Source organism: Nanorana parkeri, unplaced genomic scaffold, assembly GCF_000935625.1.
Source record: "Nanorana parkeri isolate BGI_ZX_2015 unplaced genomic scaffold, ASM93562v1 scaffold1898, whole genome shotgun sequence".
Taxonomy (NCBI): Eukaryota; Metazoa; Chordata; class Amphibia; order Anura; family Dicroglossidae; genus Nanorana; species Nanorana parkeri.
In genome coordinates this window covers 25,483-40,882 of record NW_017308166.1, presented here as the reverse complement: position 1 = coordinate 40,882, position 15,400 = coordinate 25,483, and the positions used below count along the sequence as shown (strand labels likewise).

Below are 15,400 nucleotides of genomic sequence, written 5' to 3'. Positions count from 1 at the left end.
AGAGGAGAGAGGAGAGAGGAGAGAGGAGAGAGGAGAGAGGAGAGACTGTGGCTTCACTAGGAAATGGAATCTCCTGAAGTGGTCAGATTCCCTAACAGGTACATTGCAAAATTAAACAGTTTACGGAAAGAAAAACGTATTTTAGATTCTGTGTTATCTGATTAATTTGGTAACAAGTCTAGCGGAGAATGATGCTTCCCATTACTGATCAACTTAATCTTGAGTGGGCTCCTGTAGTATACATCGTGTCTGAAGATTGTGATCAGTGGTGTCCAGTGTGGGGTTACAAGAAAAGCAACTTCTAAAGCTCTCCATACTTCTAGAATACACAGGTATACTGACTATAGAATATGAGCTCCTACTCTACACTGCCGCTTTACTTTAAACACTTGCTAATGTAATGAAGACTGTACATTTGTGCTCAAAAGCATGCAACACTGAAGGGAAACAAAAATATGCTATCAAGTTTCTCAGATCTTGGCACGCGCATATGCTAAACCTGTCTTCAGAGAATATCTAATCAAAGAATCGCAGACAATCACCAAACTGACCAAGAACTTCAACTGCGTCACAAACAAGCAAAGAGAAACCCATTAAAGAGAAATGTTTGTTCTGTTAATGCAGAATACTTTAGTAGATTAGATAAAATGTATGTCATTTATATTTTGACCAACATTCCATTGAGGACTACAAGTGCCTCTGTTGTAGTGGCTGAGGGGACATGTAGTTTCTCAATTCACAGATCCTGTCCCAGGATTTCTGAATGGATGACAGCAGCCTGCAGGGAGAAGAACCCCAAAAGTGGGGAGGAGATGGGGGTGTTGCAATGTGATTATGTTAAACCCTAAATATATGTGTAACATGACATAGTCAGAAAGGTAAACTTAGTCTTTAACTCATATCCCACTAAGGTGTCTGAGGATGTGTATTATGGCATACAATGGAAAAGACTTTGCAGGGTTAGATCTGTATGCAGAAGTGGAAAGTGTATAGAAAAAAGAAGGGACAGAGGAAAGTGTTTAGCATCTATGGCCAGCTATTGTGTTTATATGATTATTGTTCTAGAGCAGGAGTAGCCGGGACTCCAGCTGTTGTGGAACTACAAGTCGTATGAGGTACTGCAAGACTCTGACAGCAACAGATATGACTTCCAGAGGCATGATGGAACTTGTAGTTTCACCCCAGCTGAAGGGCCAAAGTTTGACTACCCCTGCTCTAGAGGACTGTCAATGTGGAGGCATAACCCTACTTACCTCAACCAAATGTACCAACCAGCATTTATCTAGGCATATGGACAAATCTTTGCCTTTAGGTATTCAGAGCAATGCAGGGAAGACGTGCTAAAGACACCTCTTATGAGGTATAGCAATTGGACAAGGTTTTCTATCCTTTCCAAACACCAATTACCCAGATAACCCTTGGCCAGCAGCATCTGAAGGGAGCACAAACTAATGCTCAATCAGGTATAGCGACATATAGAATAAATGTGTCCATCAGCCCACCAAGTGAGCTTCCCAACCATCAGCCCACCGAGTGAGCTTTGTATAAACCAAACCTACAAATCCACTAGACAAGGCACTTCGAGGGATTCCCTCATACCATCTAAGAGGCAGAATAAGGATGGTTGCATATTTTTAATACTGCTCAGGCAGCAGAGATGACCAGACAATGCGCTGTGAGGGATTTCCTCATACTGTCAAAGAGGCAGGATTGTTGGGTATTCCTAAAACTGCCCAGGCAGCATAGATGTTCAGAACTGCACATAAAAAAAAAAATAATAATCCAGCCCACCTAATCACTTGTAGTGACACTGGTCTCTCGCAGTCTACCAACAGATCATTCACACTCAATACAAAGGAAGGTTACAAAATGATACTGCCAAAACCACTGGAAGACTGACAGTACAGAAAGTCATGGGTAAGTTGATAAGACATTTCCCACTATCAGCTACTGTGAAAGCCGGTGTTCTATCGAAAGCTCCAACTTGTCGAACTCTCCGACTGGTGATATCACATCCGGTAAATGGCAGGAGGAGATCTACACCTGTTGGAACTAGTGCGCATGGCCATGGAATCGTTGCCAAATTCTCTAACTATTGACACTTTGCGGCAATTGGCTCATCGGATTCTATAACCTAGTACAAAGTTATATCTGCCGTAGGTTATAGGAGCCGATAGCCGTGCAGGCGTAGGGACGACTGTGACTATCACCTCATCGGATTCTATAACCTAGTACAAACTTATATTTGTCCTATGTTATAGAAGCCAATAGCCACGCAGCCGCAGTGCCGAGTGTGGTTATAGAATTTGACGGCGCCACACAGGCGCAGTGGCAATAGTTAGAGATTTCTAAAAGGATTTCATGGGCATGCGCACTAGCTCCATCTGGTGTAGATCTCCTACTGGCAGTTAACGGATGTGACGTCACCAGTCAGAGAACTCAACAAGTTGGACCTTTCGATAGAACACTGGCATAAACCAGGAACTGTTCTCACAGTTTAATACAATGCATTAGATGGAGAGAGCAGATAGGAAGAAGAGTTTAGCAAGACTCGTTAAAGGATATCAATTCCTGAAGAAAAAGAAGCATTTGTCTCAACTAGAGACAGCATGACGCTTATAATCGATTATGTCGATTAGTTGTTGCAGCCCTAATATAATTCAATATCAGAAATGCATTTCAGCAGTCTTAATCTCTCATATACGACCACTAGTATTTAGGTTGAATTGTCATTTTATTATATTTTTATTTAGAGTAAGCAAATCTAGCTTTTTGTCACATGCTTATCCACTGCTCAATGTTCCCTTATTTCTCTCACAAAGCCTGAGCTGAAAAAGACACAAGCTTGCCACTTGATCTAAGCGGGTGCCTCAGCTTTAATCATAGGAGGCAAAATATACATAGGTGATTTTTCAATGGCAAATACATTTTCCATAATAAGTGGGATACTGAAAGTCTGTGAAAGAGCTGAGCCACATGCTATAAGGAAAACATATCACATTTAATAAGCAGGAGGCATCTGACATTCTGAAATAATCCCAGGGCATGTAGGTCTACAGTGGAATGCTTTTGGAAATAAAATGTTAACATCACGATAATTATATTTACACTTCAACCAGTCCCTTCGGAGATGGATGTTGGTGCAAGGTCAAGCTCCTCCAAAAAGAAGGTCACCACTTTGGTTAGCATATTTTTACAATTATACATGGACGGTCTGAGACTCTCCTTTATCCAGCGTAATTTTCAGACCCAAATTATAATGATTGCATTCCACAAAACTCCCTGGGCAGCTAAATGAGGGGAGTTACCCAGAAATGTGATCAGGCTTCCTTCAAAGCACAAAGGACAAGCTATCGCTGTACTACCAACAGGTATAGAACAAAAACATCAATGAAAGTCATACAGATTTCTCTTTTTTCCCTTTTCCTTCAATGTTCCTTATCAGGGAAATTTGTTATTTTACAAGCACACTTCTGTTGCATTCCACCTGGAGCTCCTCCCACTGGACCAGCGCGCCGCTGACTCGTCCCTGCTCCGGCACAGTGAATCACAGTAAGTGAGGGGAGATTTGGGGGGGGGATTTATTACAGTAACCAATTAGGTATTGTCTGCCCTGTATTAGCAGTATATACTCTATATGGAGTATATACTGCTAATACAGGGCAGACAATACATTTACAATACATGTATGTAGCCCTGTACTATGGATCATTTAACCCATTCATGTTAGCAGAGGATCATTGTAAATGTATTGTTGCAGGCACTCTATATGTACATGTACTATATACTACATATAGAATGCACTGAACAATAGATTTACAATTATCCTCTGCTAATATGAATGGGTTAAATGATCCGTAGTACATGATATGTAGCCCTGTACCCCCTTTTCCACTTACAGAGCTAGGTTATTTTTCTTTTAAATAAATATTAATGTAATTTTATTGGTATCCATCTACCATTAGCTGCCTCATTTCCCACCCTCGGCTTATATTCGGGTCAATACTTTTTCCCAGTTTTTTTTGGTAAAATTAGGTACCTCGGCTTATATTCGGGACAGCTTATACTCGAGTATATACGGTACTTCATATCTGATCAGCATCATCTGCCTACAATATCCTGCAGGTCTCTGGAAACCTAAAGTGCACATAAACTCCAACAATGAACTTGTCTTCTTTGCAACCTTTTGGTCTGTTAAACATACCACTAAAAGCGCTTTGTTAGTGCAAATTAAAATACCTGCTGATTATCTTAGAAATGCAGAGCTGCCCTGTCTCCTTTGAACACTTCCTGCATCATATAAAGGGTTAAAGTGAATCCTAGTTCTTATCTTGGATTACAGAATAATTGGGTAGTTTAGCAAAAGACAACCAGGCAGGGTTGACACCACTAGGTTCACAAAAGTGCGTGCTGGGATGTCAGCCCATATCAAGACATATATCAGCAGTCAAGTGCATGTGTTGCAAATGAACTGGAATTTTCCTGTACTTACAGGGCATTTGAAGGGATAAACATGGGGAAATGGCTATGTATAGCAGAGGTGTGCTGGATATTTAACTTTTGTTTTGCCCTGACATACACTTTAACACTTTTCCATATCTACATATGTTGCGTTTCCAATCATTAGCATGGGCTGCAACTAATGTTTATTTTCATAATCGATTTGTTGGCCAATTGGTTTTCCGATTAATCGGATAAAAAAGAAAAATTAAATACCAACAAATCGTTAATGAGAATAGTTGACAACTCGTAATTAGTGGGTTGCAGTCCTAATTAGCATCATGCTAAATGGGGTCTCTAGCCAAAACCTTTTTTTTTTTTTAGAAGAATTATGAACTGGTTAGAACCCTTTCTGCCGTCTGGTTTTTTTTTCCTGACCCAGAGACACAACAGGAAAGGAGTGGAAAGGTCTTCAAAGTAGTAAACTCTTCCTATAAGTTGGCCATACACCAGTAGAATTTTGCTCAAAATTTTTCATTTTTAAAACGTGCATTTGATTGTCTGATGGTTAGGTCTTCAACCATTGTCAACCGTAGTGAGGAAAAAAAATCAAAGGCTCAGGATGGAAATGTTTTCTTATCCTTATCTGAATTACATTTTAAACTGTGAATAAGATTTTCGTTGGGGAACAATTTTATCTATAATAATGCACATATGCTAGACACTGAAGAAACATGTTTAATATATCTGAGATTCCATTCAAGTAGCCGACATTTATTTCTTATTTGACTCAAAGGATGGCATCATCAAATGTTCTAGTGAACAAATTGTTCAAAAGACATTCTAAACAGTGTATGGCCAACTTTAGGAAGCAATCACCAGAATACGTTTTTATCAGAACATATCCCCTCAACTCCTTCTAGTGATAAACACAAAATATGAGGAGTTGTCCCCTGGGCTATCCAAAAGTTTGTTATTGCCTATAAATAACAAACAATTTGCAATAACTATTTACAATTGGATGAACCTTTAATAGTAAAATACATAGTTTCTCGTAAGCGAGACCCATTCGCAATGACAGCTGCTAATTTATAGTACATATCTGCTATCAGAAAATCATTATTTACAAGACAAATCGATGACCAGTTACAATGCAGTTTGTTTTCTGTTTTATTTCCTGTGTCCTCACCTCCCAGCCCCCACAGTGAGCATTTGTTGTTTGAGTAATGCTTTACTCATCAACCATTTTAGGCTAAGAGGCTCTCTGCATGGCCTGTAGAGTATTTGAGATCGGTCTTCCATGCAAGGATAGGAACTTTCTTATATCCAACATATATTTTCTTTTTGAACTTTGGGTTAGAATTTAGGCTGGGATAAAACTACAATGCATGAGCCAACTTCCTTATTTATACTACACACAAGAAAATAGTTGGGCTCATCCAGCACCTCCTTGGCTAATAGACAAGAACAAACAGTATAACCAGCAGGGAGTGAGATTATGTTAACAGCTCTATACAAAACAAGCCTCTGAATACGGACTATGCTCCGCTGATCACAAGGCACACTACCTACGTGAACAGAACAATAAATGGAGTTCTACAATAAAGATGGTGTTTACATTTACAGATCATATAGCTGAATGTTGTGTTGCGAGAAAATTTTGGCTGGCTTTCTGTAAATGGTGCCATATGGCCATGCAAATGCTAACCCCAGAATATATACTTTTGATGAAGTACAAAGTTTGGAGTTTATGATACCCTTTATTGGCTAACTTAAAGTATTATATAAAAGGATATAAAGGATATTATACTCAAAATGTTTTTAAGCCATTTCAAATGCTGACGGTATCACTTACAATGGATGCTGCTCTTTGGTGTTTAAAAGTTTTGGTTTCCTGCAGAATCAGCCCCGATATCTTGTTGTAGGACGGCTCCTTCCCCTTGCAGGGTCCTATGAAGCCACCCTTGGGTGTGACGATAAGCTGTGTGTCTCCACAAACACAGGGACAGCAAGGCAATCTATTCCCCTGCTCTATCTTCCACCTTCCTATTATTCCCATCTCCAAGATAGTAGATGGATTGTTGCTGGAGACTGTTCTGTCTCTTGTAATCTTTTAATGGACAGGAAGTTTAGGGAAGCTGAGCTGAGAGAGATGGAGCTGTTGGCAAGCGCTTGGACAAAAATGGAAAGAAATACTTTGCTGGGCGATTTATGTCTCTTTTATCTGGATTCATTATTGAAGAAAAAAAAAAATTGAGAGTTTAATACTGCTTTAAGTTATTAAAGATGCAATGTTGGGATTCGTTAGATTATATAAAGCCTGACAAAGATCTAAGGAATCTCGAACGCTTGTATATATTATTTAACAAGTTAAGTTAGCCAACAAAGGGTATCATTTAAACCAGGGCTGGACAAATCCTATGAGCCAGATATCTAAGGCTGGGCACACACCTTACAACTATCGCAAGACTTTTGTCTTGCGATGGTTGTAAGGTAATTTAAAAAAACGTACAATCTGCCTATCTTGGACAGGCAGATCGTACTTGCGATGATTGCAAGCCCGCCTAGCTGAGGGGTGGGCTTCCGATGACCGCAATGCTGAATGGGCAGTGAGCGCTTGCGCACACCGGCCTGTCCGGCTTTTATCTTACGAACATGCAACACACCCGCCGAACATCGTACAATTCTCGGCGGGTTTTCGAAAATGTTCCTCAGATAAAAGTCATGCGACCTTACAGTAGAAGAGGTCGCACGGCTACCACACACGTTACGATAATCGTACGATCGCGGGATTTCCCGCGATTATCGTACAAATATAGTAAGGTGTGTGGGCACCATAATACTCCTAAAACGGTACCTAACTTTTGAGGTTTTCTATAGTTGTTGTCAATGGAGCTGCCTCCTGCTGGCTCTTGGATTGGACAGACTAGCTCCTGGATTCCATATTAATTTGTCGTCGTCCCCCCTGACTGAAACACCAAACCTTCTGCATTAAATGATGTCTAACATGGTACAATACTCTGCTTTAAATCAAAGTGGAAAGACTGCCATACACAGCAGCAACTGGCCCACCCTTCAAGCATCTCAGATTCAGCCATCCACGTACTCCCTGGTAGGCGAGGATATTCAACATATTGACTTTCTATGAATTAAGGGCCTGCATTTTGTAAAAAGAGTATTTAGGCAACACAAGACACTTAAAGCTGGTAAACAATATGTGATACGTCTGCTTTAAGGGCACCCTGCTGATTATGAGCGGTCTATGGCCAGCTTTAGACAATGTAATATGAAATCATTTTTAATTTTTCCAGCAAAAGAATGTGCACAACGCCCAGCTATGCAATGAGTACATCTACCCATCCATTCACAAAATGACAAAACTCATCTGTACAAACTGGAATATCCAGAACTCTAAGGTGGTGCTGAATAACATGTCACAAAAGCAAATAAATAACTGATATGATCCTATCAGCAATGCTAAGAAGCACTTTATCCAGTCTATACAACTATGCAATGATAAACAGCTGTCAAGTGCAGGTCAGACAGCATCATCTACTGTGGTACATCTCATTACAAGCTCACTGTTATGGAAATCCTCTTTCAGATATCAAGTTGCAAACAGGAACAAACTAGATGAAAGGCTTGTCCTGCTTTTACTGCCCAGCATGAGGATTCACTTTGGTAATTACAGTCTGAAAGCAGAACTCTGCGGGCCACATACTTTAGACATCAGATAATTATCTGACAGCAGGAAAAGGTGCAAAGACATCGGAAGTGACCTGCATTGCTGGAAGCATTGGTGTTCCTCTCCATGGGGGACCAATTGGGCCTCAGCTAACTTTCCGGAAACTACACGATTGTCCTTCATAGCAGGTCCCATAAATTAAGCCTGTACTGACAAAGTTGTAGCCTGCCGTTGCTGACGTCTACTTCTGAAAATACAAGTTGTCTTTCTGTCATGTTGGTCCATTGGTTTCAATACATTATGTAAAAGTACTTTTCTATTGTCATGTCATAAATTTTTAAAACGTGTCCAAATGACCCTCCAGATAAACATGATAAAAACTACACTTTTCTGATGCCCATGCTGTTGAATCGGTCCCTTCTGTGTCCTGTAGCAATGTGCCAATGGACGTTAAAGGTACAAATTAGCGCTGTGGGGGACATGGGAGATTGACCTGCTGGAACGTACCTTGGGGAACCATTCCTATTGAATGAAGCAGTGTTCAGCATTCTTTTACAGGGTATTTGTCTGGGAACTCTTCATGACAGGGACACTTTAGGGTTTCCATAGATAGGCATGAAGGATCTGTCATAAACTGAACAAGTGTTCATTCAGATGGCATTCCCAGCAGCTGGTGCCTGGATGAACATACCAGACATTGGGCTCAATGCACTAAGTCATAACGATCATTCTTTTTAGCCATGTGGCTGTTATGTTCTGCTCTAATTGGCTCTCATTGCTGAAACATGATTGGTATAGCTTGGGAAATTGAGTCAAGTATCTGCCAACTACAATGACCTATGCATCTATAGCAGATACTGTATGTATTTTCCAATGTGATTTGATCTTTTAAAATGGAAATGTTTCTGTTGGTCTTGGAGTGACCTGCTACCATCTATGTACTAGATCCAGAATTTATTTGTATGGCTAGTCTTAGAGAGAGACCCTAACACCACCAAAAACATTGCAGGCAACATTGCATTGCATAGAAAAGTCACGTATTTGAAATGCTTCGTTGAAGACTGTTTCCTTTCCATATATCTTCTTTTTTTTTTTCTTGACTTGCAACATGCCTCTGGACTTAGAAAATGTGACTACTTCAGGAATGCCCTAGAACAGACCCCCTCCCTCCTTGCATGTTATAACCCTCTCCCCTTCCGGGAGTGTCTAATTACTTTCCAGCTGCTGCACCCCATCGCTCCCTACAAAAGGGAAAGTTCCGTGGCTACTGAGTCAGCCAATGTCACATTCAAAATGGTGGTGGCCAGCAGCAGTCCAGGACTTTTGGATGTCTACACAAGGGAGGGTTTTACAGGGAAACATGCCTAAAATATGTTATATGCACATATAATCTTATGGAAATATTGTTTTTGAAATGTATAGGTTTTTAAAGTGTATGTCAGGCCAAAAACTGTTTTAGGCTGGGAATTAGAGTCCCACTCTGGGTTTTCCTGCTATCCAGGGCTCTTTTAAAAAATTATTTGGGGCGTAATTTTCCGCACTTATCCTTTAGGATACAGCTAGATAGCCCTCGGAAACGTGTGATTGTTGCGCGTTTCTTTTAAACCGCGCATATGCCGTACGCCCAGGTGTGAACCCAGCCTTAAATGTTGGATTTCTTCTTTCTCTAGCTCTGTGACAATGATCTCCAGGGCAAATAATACAAATCCCCAAACAGGACATGAACAGCAATAAAGATGTGAAAGAAGGTTTAACCCTTAGTATCCAAAACAAAAAAGTTTTGCCTTTGCATACAGGTTGCTCGTGGACACAGCCAGCCTGATTTAACAAAAGAATAGTTTCAATGAATCTACTGCTCACTGGAACAAGTTACATTCTCCTTTGCAGACTACCAATGAAGCAAACAAGGATGAAGGGAAGAATCTGACTGGTTGTTACACAACAAGACGGAGTATGTTCCCCTGTGTTACAATAAGCTCAGCGCCCTCATTAAATAGGAACAAAATGATGTGTGAGGCCAATTACAGAGCTTTGGAAGAATTCCAAGAGACATTCATAGCGACGCATCCAATTGTCACAGACTAGCTGTGTCAGCAGATGTACACGGTGTAATTCACAATGAAAACTACAGAGAGAGGGGCTTTGGCTTGTAACACATGAAAAAGTGACGCACTTTTGTAAAGGACGTACTGTTAGAAGGAACACACCTTCCCACTAAAGTGTGTTGACTGCTAGTTAGGGTAACGCTAATCCCGCTTCCAAATGCGGAATGATAATGAGTGATAAGCCCAGTGTACACAGTGTGTAACAAACGGCGAGGGAAAAAATACGGGCAAAGGCTAAGCATCGTCATACCAATGATTTATATAAACTACTAACCAATTGCAGGCAGCAAGTGAAAGCAATCACTGAGCTAAGGATGCAATCAAATAAAGCAGCTGTCAAAGTCAGAGTAATAAAAAGGCACTAAACTGGTCCCAGGACTAAACTGCTGCCACCTATGGATGCCTGCATCTACCTTAAGGCCAGATTCATATGGTTCCCTTGTGGCAACATGCACAGCAAGGCACGTTGTGCACGGCAGTGCCCCACAATTTACAGTAACACACTGCTAAAATAGTAAAATCATTTATAGAAAAGGAAAATGCTGCCAGTGAGGATTTAAAATACATATGGCCTATTCACACCAAAGCATTGCACTAAGCGCACGTTAGTGTGTGTTTAGTGCATGCAATCAATGTGCACCTAGTTTGCACTAGGTGTGTTATCATTCATTAAATGGCATCCCAATACCCCTTCCAGTAGCTATGCATTGCGTTAAAAGAAAAAAAGTAATGCATGAACTAAGAGAGGTGCTTTGGGGTGCCATTCAAATAATGGCAATGCAACACACCTAGAGCACAGTAACATGCGCTAGGTGCGCTGTGTGGTAGAGTGCGCTAAATGCATGGTAACATGTGCTTAGTGCAACGCTCTGGTTAGGCCCTTCATTTTTCTGTGCTTTACCTGCAGTTTTTTTTAGGTTGGTGACAGGGTCTCCTTAAAGCCCACTATTTCCATCTTCTCTCTGTTTCCTGTATCACCAGTCACATTCAAACTTCCAAGGCAGGTACAAAAGTTTGTTTAGTGGCAGCGAGAAATCCCTTAGTGCTACATTAGTCTTTCTGTGAGAAACAATGAGGAACGTACAAGCAGTGTTTTTCTAATTGTCAGATTACCAACCAAGAGTACTGGACTGGATCAGTGTACTACAATAAGCTGGAATACAGAGCAGGCTAGGCTGTTCTCCCTGTATGTGTACCAATAAACATGATACCCTATAACTACTACTACTACTACTGTTATTAAAGTATCTATACACGCCCAAGCTCGATTTTAGTTTTGGATAGATTAGACAAGGAGTTAAGAGAACTATGGGGTCAGTGTTTTTCCCCATAGTTCTCCTTAGCGTAACGGGAGGACACAAACTAGCGTCCTCCCGTTACCCAAAGCTCAGTATACCGCGAGCTACAGCTCGCGGTATACTGAGACGCCGCAGCTGGCTCTGCCTATCTAGAGGCAGAGCCAGCTGTACCCGCCCCCTCCCCCGTCCGTTCCGCCAGTCAGCGCTGGCAGATCGGAGCGGGGAGAGGGGAATCCAGCCCCTCCCCTGTCACGGCAGAGAGCCGTGACAGGATCGAGAGGTGAGCGAACCCGGTATGTGTTCTCTCACCTCCCGATCTACTGAGCCGACCTGTGACAGTCTGATTGTCACAGGTCGGCTAGAACTATCAGGTGAGTGGAAATCACTCATCTCATAGTTCTCCTTTAAAACCCCTACCAGTTCATTTTTTGCTGTCCAAGTACCATTGGGAAAATTCCCCCTCACTTCCGGTCCTGGAAATGCAACAAGAGGTTAGAGGAACCTCCCATAGTGGGGGAAATGCCCTTCTTAGACCCTGGAAACAGGCGGCCACATTGGATGATTGCCTCTTACATTTTGTTTGGAGACAACGCTAAATTATTGGCTTTCCCTTCCCGCCTCGGTGACACTGGTCACAGTACCTGCAGAGGGGGTGAAAGCTCCCAAATGGGGATACCCAGAGGGTCAAACCCTTCCCCACCTATCCAGAACTAAATTAAATAAAAAAGGAAAGAGCTTTTGCTTAGCCATACACTATCTAAAGCTGGATAAACACATAAATATTTTCTTCGGTCAACCTGCACGCTGTACAAAGAAAATAGAACAGATTCCCCCATCAATGCGTACGAGCATTGAGGAAGGACAGTGGCTGTATCTAATGCATTCAGCCACTGTCAGAATGCCCAAATGGAGCCTGCAGCTGATTGGCTGTCGGCTCTATTCAGCTGAGAATTTGTCAACCAGCTCCTTTGATCACCTGATGCCTGCCGGAAGGGTACTGCCAGTGGCACACAGTTATCAATTTTGGCCAGTTCATCAGGAACCAGACAAAATTCTATACGCGTTTCCCCAGTTTTACGCACCACATTCCACAGCAATACACTTACTACCCGCTTACCTAACGAACGCTAGAAGATTTTGTCCTACACATAGAAAACACTTCAGATCTGTAAATCGTATTTTTAGAGATCTGAACGCAGCAGCATCTTCAGTATCTTATGCCATGTGGCCATGCAAGCAGATGTCTGTACAGCAGTAAATTGCACTACGTAGAGACTCAAAATCAAAATAAAATCTGCATCTGTGCTCAGTAATTTACGCTTGTGTACATCTAAACACATGTAAACGCATGCACACTTCTACTTTTGTACACATGTAAAGTTGAGCTACAGGAACGGGAGAACATTTTCACAAATCTGTGCATTTGCAATTTTATATGTGCGATAGCAGAAACACTTTAGTGTCCATTAGATGCCCTTCTTTCCGCAGGATCCTTGCGCCAGCAAGACCCTGCGTAGGCATCACTAAATGAATTACAGCCATGTGCAGGAGCCTTAAAGTGACATTAAACCCTCAGATTTTTTAACATAAAACAATACTGTAATGCGTGCCTTACTGTAATCCATGGTTGTTTCCCTTCTCTTTGCTGTTCTTCCTTTTAAATCCGTATCTCTTCTCATGCTCTGCAGAACTTCTGTTTTGCAGCAGACTGCCTTGTCTCAGGAATGGATACGCGGTGTCTGTGTATCCGTTTGTATAGGCTTGTAATCTGAGCCAGCACTACAGGAAGAGGCCCTGAGCTGAAAAGGGAAGTTCTGCCCAGCATGAGAAGACATGAGGATTTAAAAGGAAGAGCAGCAAAGAGAAGGGAAACTACCATGGATTACTGTAAGGCGCACATCACAGTATTGGATTATGTTAAAAAATCTGAGGGTTTAATGTCACTTTAAGTGGGTTAAGGAGCGTCTCGAGTTTCTAATCAGATTCTGGACGCACAAAATTCTATTTTCCCTAAATGCTGTTAAATTGAACACATCTAAAAACAATTAAATTACACCGCTGAAAAGTCATTATGTACATTTATACGAGTTTAGAAATGTCCCCTAATGCATGTCTTAAGACCCATTTAGATTTGTGAGCTGCCATAATGCAAGTGCGTTAATGCCTATTATGTTGCACGTTGCATTAATGCAGCCGCTGAAATCAATGGGCTTCCGACACCAAAATGTTCCAAAATTTGGAAAAATCTCCAAATTTCTGCTGCAATGCACTATAGTGTGTTGTCATGAATTGCAATGCATGTGCGATTTCTTAGTGTATCGAGGTTCTATTCAAAACAACGCAACACATCAATACATGCAACATACTTTGGTGTGTGTGTGTTAACATGTGCGTTCCTGCAACGCACTGATGTAAATTATCTTTAAATAAGTATTCACACTAGTAAAATAGCAAGCAAAAATACATGTAGAATCTTAACAGAGGCTCCAGGACATACTTCTGGCTGCTTCCCTCTACAGTATGAAGATTGGGAACAAATGTATGAACGAGAGATGGTGTGTAGTCCCAGTGTAAGGGTTACACATACCAGTAGTGGAGCACTTGTGATAATTCCCCCCATTGACTCCCCCAATGCTGTGATAAAGCCCCCCCATTGACTCACCCAATGCAGTGATGATGAAACCCCTGGGGGGTCTGAGGGCTCTCCTGACCCAGGCATCTCTCAGCACCTCCAGGTTGGCACTCTGGCCCTGGACCAGCAGCACCCAGCTCTCCAGCCAGCCCTGGAAGGACACCTCAGACACGGCACGCACCAGCCTCCTGTTCCAGAAGCACTTCGCGTTGGCAGCCTGGAAGTCCTGGAAAACCTGGCTGCCCTTCTCCCCTTCCCCCGTGCCATCCAGTTTACAGAGGACCAAGGCTAGGGAAGTGGGGGCCAGCTGGACCGCCCTGTCCCGGGACATGCTGCCGTGCTTACAGCGCTGCGCTCACATACACAGGACACTCTGCCTACACCTCCCTGCGAGAATCAATTACTCTCCGCTGCCCGGGATACTGCAAGCGCTGAGGGGCGGAGCCGGCAGCCGTCATTCATCTCACACACAGCCAATGACGGGGCTTCAAAGACGGGGGCGTGGCACAGCTGTGCACCTTGGGTTTTGTGAGTCCCGTAGAAGTGGGCGTGGCGAGGGTTGGTTGATTAGAAGGTGTGCACGTATCACCTTACAGACACCATCATCAGGACAAGTACAGCTCACAGTTCGCTACAACACAGCATCATCATCATCATTATTATTATTAATCCCGGGAACAGATACGTCATGTATTGCAGATTACTGCTCCATAATGTGGTTTCTGTTCCTTTCCTTTTTACAGCTGAACTCTGGACGAAAAAAAACATTAAAGGGGTATTGAAGTCTCCATTTGCTTTACAAATACCCCCAGTGGCGACTCTAGGAACAATATATAGGGGGGGCACATAAGATACCACAGTCAAATCTGGGGGGCACTAATAATTTTCATTGCATGTTGCAACCGCTGGGCGCCGAAAGCTGATTTAATTGCGAATGGTTGCGGTTGCGACGTGTAGTCCAACGCCGCCCACAATCCTGAATACCGCAACCACGAACGCCATCCGCAATTAAATCAGCTCTCAGCGCCCAGTAGGTGCGGAATCCAGCAGGGGCTGACTGGCAACTTTTAACCCAGGGGACAAGTACAACCCAGAGGCCCATGGTGCAGTGTCAAAATCAGTGTTCTATAATTTTTCTCGATCCTATACATTTTCTCGACTGTCACTTCCAGTGGGGCCGGGTCATCCAAATCAGCTGTTTTCATTACCCCCTTTCTTCATGACATGTACACCTGGAGGG

General features: G+C 42.4%; 1 protein-coding gene across 1 annotated transcript in view; it reads right to left on the bottom strand.

Moving 5' to 3' along the window:
- STOX1 (storkhead box 1) overlaps positions 1 to 14,491 on the bottom strand; it is a 53,580-nt gene extending 39,089 nt beyond the window's left edge. The window contains exon 1 of the mRNA XM_018572008.1: positions 14,191 to 14,491. Coding sequence (XP_018427510.1) covers positions 14,191 to 14,491 — 301 coding nt within the window. The remainder of the gene's footprint in view (positions 1 to 14,190) is intronic.
- Positions 14,492 to 15,400: the final 909 nt, after the last annotated feature.